The sequence below is a fragment of the Cyprinodon variegatus genome, unplaced genomic scaffold, assembly GCF_000732505.1.
Source record: "Cyprinodon variegatus isolate N-32 unplaced genomic scaffold, C_variegatus-1.0 Scaffold322, whole genome shotgun sequence".
Lineage (NCBI taxonomy): Eukaryota > Metazoa > Chordata > Actinopteri > Cyprinodontiformes > Cyprinodontidae > Cyprinodon > Cyprinodon variegatus.
Window position 1 is genome coordinate 662,592 of NW_015150775.1, and position 7,889 is coordinate 670,480.

Consider the following 7,889-nt stretch of genomic DNA (forward strand, 5'->3'; position numbering starts at 1 on the left):
CATTTCTTGCTAGTACATCACGTTTTTACAGAAGTCGGACTATTGCAAAGTTTCTCAACAATAATAAAAACTTTCGCGGTTCTGAATTTACTGGCTCTGATCGGATGCGAACCCCTTAAGTTGCACATTCCCAGTGTAAACAGTTTCTAAAGATAGTAACTAATATGATTTTAATTTTAATTATTTTCTTTTTAATTTTAATTATAACTAATATAATTTTATTTTAATTTTATTTTTTTATTTTTTTTCCTAATGCACCTTTTCCTCCTTGTTTTCACCTTCTTTAAGTACTATGCCAATATGTGACCAGTGAATTTCTCCGCTGTGAGATCAATAAAGCTCATCTAATCTAATTTAATCTAATCTAAACTAACTTACATACATAGTAGAGCTGTCTAGAGTTTATTTTTCTGTGAATTTGAATCCACTGGGTTAGGATTATCAAAGCATCATTTTTTTGTAGTATTGTCTCTGCTTGTAGCACTGCTGACAACCTTTAAAAAAAAATCATATTTGCTATTATTGAAACAATGTGATTAATCGATTATTGAAATAATCTTGAACAAATTTATTTGATTAATTATTAACTGGACTATAGAGACTCTAAAACATGCCTTTAGCTGACAGAGCAACCCACATATAGCAGTAAATTTACCAAAATTGTAAAACATACATAAACATTTTGCATTAAAAGGTATAGTAGAGGATTTTCTTTTTCTGGGTGGATCATCAAAATAATTTGTCCTCCTAATTGTCAGTCATTCTGGAGATATGTTTACGTATTTTCACAAAATTGCAAATCGTCTTTAGGAAAATAAGCTTGTATGAGTGATGCAAACAGCAACTTTTAAACAGAGTATGCAGGAGGTGGAATGGACTCGTGCAAGCTCTCGCACACCTTTAATATGCGGGTACGGGGTTGTGCTTGTGCATTTGTTTTTTTGTTTTTTGAAGTGGAGAGGGCGGTTCTTTTAAAAAAAAATTGCGAAAATCCTCCATTAAACCTATAAGATTTTGTCCGTCAGTATGCTCTATCTAGAGTTAGTTAGTTTCACCTACTTTAACTTGATAAAAAGTCTTGTTTAAGGAACCGTTTAATAGAAAAACTGATTTACAGATGAATCAATTTTGCAAAATAATGGTTAGTTGCAGCCCTGGTATTTGCAACGTAGTCATGCAGCTCTCCATCTCTGTCCTCTGGTGGCTCTTCATGCTTCCCTGTTCCAGGTTTCAATGATCGCTCTGACTATAAGTCTTATTAGACTTCGATAAGTGATGAGTTTTGTCGGCGTTTCTTGATCAGTCAATATTCCCACACATCTACCGCCTCAGACGCCAGAGAAACAGGAAGTCATAGATGACAAACAAAAAGTTCCTGGAAACTTTCATCCAAGTAAAGCATCAATTAAAGAATGGATTTAGTTTGTAGGAACGACTAGAGGGGCGACTTTTTATCTAAATATTCTAAAACTAAAGGTTGGATTTGTGTAATAATAAAACAATACTGTGGTAATGAAGGTGAATTCATATAAAGGCCTTCTGCCCATCTAAGGCAGTGATCGAGTCTATGTTGGCTCTGTTCTTACTAGTTCCACCTGATGATCTTGTGCTGGTTATTCCCACTGCAGGGACTGGTTTGACAACATGCCAGCCTGCACACTTGAATTCAGCCTCTTCTTTGATTACTGCTTTGGGTTTCACCCTCTCATTAAACCATCAGAGACGTTTTTTTTACACCGTTTTTAGTGGCGGTGATTCTGTCTCTGAATCAGAACCGTGCCAATTGTGTGTGTAAATGTCAAAATGAGCTCCTTGGGCAAATCTGAGTCACTCATTTCGGTTTCTTTGGGTATGATTGCCTCTTTTTTTCCCCCTCTTCTTCTGTGGAGTGGCACAATGGGCAGACTTGTGTGATGCTTAGTGTTGATGGGAGTTTGGCCCCGGCGAGGGCAGCTGATGGCCTAAGTAGCCCTGTCCTCTCTGCTGAGCCTCTCTGGCAGTGCTTCTCGTCGTCCACAGGCCTGCCATTGTTTTTGCTCCATGCTTCGGCTTGACAGGGCTCCAGAAGCCAGCCATTGTATTTAATTACAGGTCGTCGGCCCCCTCACAGACTCTTGTCCTTGTGTCCTAGATTTCACTGGGTGCCCTCATTAAGAGAGTGTCCATTCTGTGAAAGAGAGAGATCACTTCTTTAATGGGCCTGGGTTAGTCTGTACGCCGTGTTTGAATTCAAGCATTAAAGCAGTTTTTATATGCCACTGTTGTTGCAGTGTTTGTTCTTCCGTTCTTTGGTAAACAGGCTGAAATGTAATCAGTCTGCATTAAGCTCGTCGGAGCGGTGAAGAGAACTGAATGGATTTGCGTCGATGAGAAAATATGGCGTGTTATGTAAGGGCTGCCCTGCTTGAGCTTAATTCGCCTGACGTGAACGTAGTGACTGCATCGCCCAGCGGCGTGGGCGACAGCGGCTCATCATGACACCAGCGTAACGCTGCCCTTTTTCCTCATGCCCCACGGAGGGAACCCAGTTCCATCACTGCTGCAACCTAACCATGTTTGCTACATAAATATTAGGGAGTTTTTGAAATTAATTTATTTTCTAAATAAAAATGCAATCTCAAATGAAAATGTTTTAATAATAAAATGTTTTTTTATTTTAATTTAGTCGATTTTATATTTTCAAATTTTATTTTTACCCATTTTATGAGTTCCCTCCCCAAATTCGTACAGAGTTATTTTTTAATTTCTGTTTTTCAGATTGAGTTTGACAAATTCCATGTTTCCCAAATTGTCTTTAACGGATCACATTCTCATATTTGGAAAATTACTTAAATAAATACTAAATTTTTTAAGCAGCTAAAAGAATAAAATATAAGGAAATAACGAAGTTACTCAAAAGCTTTTTTGATAACGGCATTTTTAAAGGTTTGTTTCTGGATCGCCCTTTTTTTTTCTAATTTCCATTTACAAAACGAGTTTTGCTGCAACAATAATAAAACTAAAATCCCTTCATAGGCTCTTCTTTTTAAGATTCAGTTATTCTGCTTCCTTTCTGGAGTTTTTACAGCCGTATCTGCCTCTCCTTCCTTCATCAAATAAAAAACCTTTACATGCAACATGAAATGCAACAGATGCCTCTTTAACCTGCAGCGTTTGGCTCCATCTTCTGCTTGGAGAAACCTGTGCTTTTTCTCTAAAACCACCTGAAGCTTGCAGAAAATGCTACCAAAATTCTGGATCTCTCTGTTTTGGATAAGATGTCCCTCTAAGGTCTGTTTATTGTTCCCACTGGCTGGTAGGGTGAATGAGGACCTGCATTTGCAGAGTTCCCTGGGCTGTGAAACAAATCTAAACCTCCAAAGCTCACTGATGGAAGAAAACTTAATTAGAGAGGGCCATTTTGGGATTAGTAGGTGTCCATGACAACCATCAGAGGTTTGCAGAATACCCAAAGTATGTACTTAAGTAAGAACGGTAGTAATTTATCATATTTTAACAAGCAAAAGAAAAGAAATATTTGGCAGAAAGGCTTTCACAAGTGCTGAGTAACTCATCATAGCATCTATTTAAAATGATCTATTAGACCAATATCTGCAAATTCTGGTATTTTAAAGACTGTGATCAAATAAATAAAATACACGAATAACATATTTGATGATGAGTGATTATTAAAAATCCAAGCAGAAGAAAAACATTTCAAAATCAAATTTCTTTTCTACATAAAAAAGTGATGAAATGGATCCTCATTAGTTTATTGCTATCAAGTTCAGATTACTTGTAATTCTTAATGTATATCGGCTTGACCCACATATTTCAAACTTGTGAACAAAAAGGAAAACCTTTGTATTTATTTTATTTAGACACAAACATTAAGCAGATTTACTTAAAACAAGCACAGTTACAAACAGTGGATGGAGTAGCCAAACATTTCACTGAAAACATATTATTATAAAGATATTACTCAAATAAAAGTAAAAGGTATTATGCAAAAAAGAAAAAATACTTGTAGTGGTATATTTTTTGTTAAAAAGTTACTTAAGTAAATGTAAAAGTAACTATTTACTACCAACCTCTGATGACCATCAGCCATCAACCACATGCCAATTAGGGCATATTTTGCAAATCGATTAATCTGTCCATTATTTTTTTGATTAATCAATTAATAATTGGGTAGGAAATCTTCTTTTGAGAATTTCTTTATGAAATTAAACCAGGTGAAAATAAAGCTAAAGTTTTATATTAATACAAAATGTTTAAATTTTTTTTTTTTTTTTTTTTTTTTTACAATTTTGGCATAATACTGCTGAGTGGGTCACACTGTCAGCTAAATACACAATTAAAGTCTCTATACTTTTATACTGTCTCTATACAGTTAACGATTAATCGATTACTAAAGTAGTTTGACGAATAATCGATTATTGATCCGATTAATTGTTTCAGTTGTTCGGCTGCAATACCAGAGGTTAGAAACCCCTGGAATTTGCTGAATTCTCTGAGACTAAATCAGTAAAATCATTGTAAATCAGCGCATCATTCCCACTGTTAAGTACAGTAGAGGCTCTGGGATGCTGTGGGTCTGTTTCTGATCCAGAGGCTCTCTGAAACCACTGAAGTGCACAAAAGTATGATGGTAATGAGGATACAGAGTGAACTTATTGTGTTTCTGTTTGTAAATCTAAAAACTGGATAAAATGACGGTGATCTCCTTGATTGGGCCCCCGAGGCGCTGCCAGCAGCACAAAGTCTCTACCTGCACTGAATCCTGGACTATGCTAAAAACAGAGAGCTACCAGTCAGCGTCCACATTTTTTTTATAATATATTAATGTGCTATTTTAAAATGTAGGTCTTAATGTTATGGAAATATCCTCTGAATACTAGAGGTAAAAAAAAAAAAATGGCCGCTTATCAATGAAATGTTTGTCGATTGGTCAAATCAATCAACTTTATATAATTTTATGATTCTATAACTTGCTTTCTAATAGTATAATTTATCTTCCCCTGTTTTTCCCCATCCTTCATGTCTGCTTTAAGCCCTTTGAATGCATGAAAATATTTGTTTTTCTAGCCTGTAATCTTCCTTTGAATTGTAAATGTTTCTCCTTCATGTGGAGCATGAACAGCTACCTTTTATCTCTTTAAACTAATCACAGCTGGCAGAGGGGAAGCCAGCACAGACATGCTGACTGGAGACAAATCTCGTTCTGAGGACGGCTTTTTTTTTTTTCTTATTTGTTTTCAAATGTTTTAAGCTCCCAGATTTTTGCTTTTATTTTCCGCAAATGAAGCGAGCTCTGCATCACCATTTGCCAAAGCAGGATTATAGTCTTATTTGGTCAAGGGTTGGCAGTGTGTTGTGTAAATGCACATTTTATAATTGATTTAACAGCAGTGTTTTATAACACAGCGGCCATGGAGGTCAGAGTCCAACACTTCTAACATGAAGACGGGTTTGGTCCTCCATAATCCCTGCACCACATGTTGTTTGCTTCGCCGTGGCAACCTTCAGCTGATGGGGATGGTGGTTTCTGCTGCACCTGATCTGTGCAGCGAATAAATCCTGAAAGAAACGCAGCGCAGACACAAACACCTTGTTTGTTTTGAAAATGTCTGCGATTGATCCTGCAGTCAATTGAAGCGCACCTGCTTTAAAGAAACACTGAATTTTTAAAACACAGGCAGAACTCCAGGTCTCATCAGAGGAGAAAAATCCGACTTTGAAGCTTTGATACCAGGGTTGCATTCTTAGGTTGCACAAATGCATAACCTGAGCTATTAATAAGATTTTTGCAGTGATTTAATCCATCTGGGTTTTGATAAAAGAACATTTTTCCACCTGATAAGAAAGCTTTCAAAATACCTGTTCACCCCATAAGTTAGTGCATTGGATGTATTTAGGCGTATCTGTTTGCCGTAGCTTGCTTGAGATCTCTGTCTGGGTGTGCGCTTGTGAGATTGTGTTCATCCTGTTCCTATCGATTAACGCCGGACGTCTGTCGGCGCTCACCTTGATAGCGTCTGCTAACCTCCACTCTCTCCTCTCCGCAGCGATAGAGACCCAGAGCACCAGTTCAGAGGAGATAGTGCCAAGCCCGCCCTCGCCTCCCCCTCCGCCCCGCGTCTACAAGCCCTGCTTTGTGTGCCAGGACAAGTCCTCAGGGTACCACTATGGTGTCAGCGCCTGTGAAGGCTGCAAGGTAAGATTTCCACGGCCTTCCTTCTTTTTTTTTTCTCCAAATCTGCCAAGCAAGCAAGAGTTTCAGCAATCTTATGGCCTTTGTGTGATTTGCACAAGAGAGAGGAGCAAGAAAAAAAGAAATCCACCTCTTTAAGATTTTCACACCTTTTTGAGATTTTTCAGTGTTTAATGTTAGATCCTGATTTTCTTTTTTTTTTGGGGGGGATTTTTCCTTCTCTCAGTTGCAAACAGCTTTTATCCCAGGATTAGTCATGTGGGTATCAGTAGAAGTTGGGCAGCTCTCTGTGGCTTCTTTTAGCACTCATACATAAAACTAGATTGTCTATCATCACCCTGCGTATGAAATATAATCTGTGTGGGATTTCAGCTTTTCGCTCCTCATATCGGCTTCGCTGACGTGTCCGAACTGGTTGCCTGTTATCAATACAGCCCTGTTGCACAGGTGTTGCAGAGGCCGCGTAACCCCCATCTGCTCTGTTATCAGTTGATGGTTGCTGTGTGTGCATACATGTTGGAGGTGAACACACAGACCCCTTTATCTCTGCTTTCAAACCTGTGTGGGATCCAGCGCTGGCCTCCAGGGCTCGGTTAAGTAAGGATGACAAGGAGGGATCTTTTCCTTTGACGTGAGTGTATTTAGATAAACGATCCCCGATTAAAGCGTTAGAATCAAGGCAATCTAGAAACCCGTTTTTGTTGATTTTGATTTTAGAGCAAACATGTTCTGGTTCTGTCAATGCCTGGAAAGTTTGTTTACAAAACATCCAAAACTGCAATGATTTAAGGGTTGAAACAACCAGTACCCACTGAACTGATTAACCTGCTGGAGTATAAAAAATGTCCGTAAATCAGCAGAGTTAGACCAATGCTTCCATATTAGAGCTTTTTTCTTGGCCAATTCATTAGGGCAGGGGTTTCCCCAACTGGTGGGTGCGCCCCCTAGGGGTGACATACTGTAATCTTACGCCTTATGATAGAAATTAATAAATGAACCTGAGTTTTTATTACCTTCACAAAGGAGGCGATGTTTTCATCTCTATCGGATTGTCTGTTTTCAAAATGGCTGAAAAAAGTTATGGTTGAATTTTTAGAGATGTAGTGAGTTTTCACTGGCAGCAGATGATGAAGTTTCGGTGGTGATCCAGATCTCCATTTGGATCTTTTGAAGGATTCTGTCCGTTTCTCAATTCACAAGAGTGCGAGTACAGACTGGTGTCCTCGCCAGCTATATTCTTGAGAAGAAGAAAGGAAAGTGTGGACTCGGGTGGCCGCGGTTCACTCAACATCTGAACTTTTTTCTTTATTGGGCCATATAGTGATACTGAAAAGTATACCGGTAATGTTCTCACCTAAAATGAAATTAAATTGTACTTTTATAGAAAAACCGCAACAGAAAGGAGAACTTTTAACTTAATACTCTGAGCTCTGTGAGCGCTAATCTGGAAGCTGCTGCTGCCGCAGTGCATGCTGGGACAGCTGTGAATCTCAAGAATAGACAAGTCTTCTCCGATGCATGCTGGGTAAAGAAGGAGGGGCCAGAACAACATCCAGGGACTTTGTCCGTTCTTGGTTTTTTTGTTTTTGTGAATTGGAACAGTACTAGGGCTGAGGCTGATGATCTTTTTCGAGTAAACGAGAACGCAGAATTACACTTATTGAGAAACACCCAATGTGATGTCAGGTATTAACAC

The 7,889-nt window shown here is 38.4% G+C and overlaps 1 protein-coding gene across 3 annotated transcripts in view; it reads left to right on the top strand.

Annotated features, from left to right (window-relative positions):
• rara (retinoic acid receptor, alpha) overlaps positions 1 to 7,889 on the top strand; it is a 269,315-nt gene that overhangs the window by 237,139 nt on the left and 24,287 nt on the right. For all 3 annotated transcript variants that reach the window (XM_015384768.1, XM_015384769.1, XM_015384767.1), the window contains one exon: positions 6,048 to 6,196. In XM_015384768.1, coding sequence (XP_015240254.1) covers positions 6,048 to 6,196 — 149 coding nt within the window. The remainder of the gene's footprint in view (positions 1 to 6,047; positions 6,197 to 7,889) is intronic.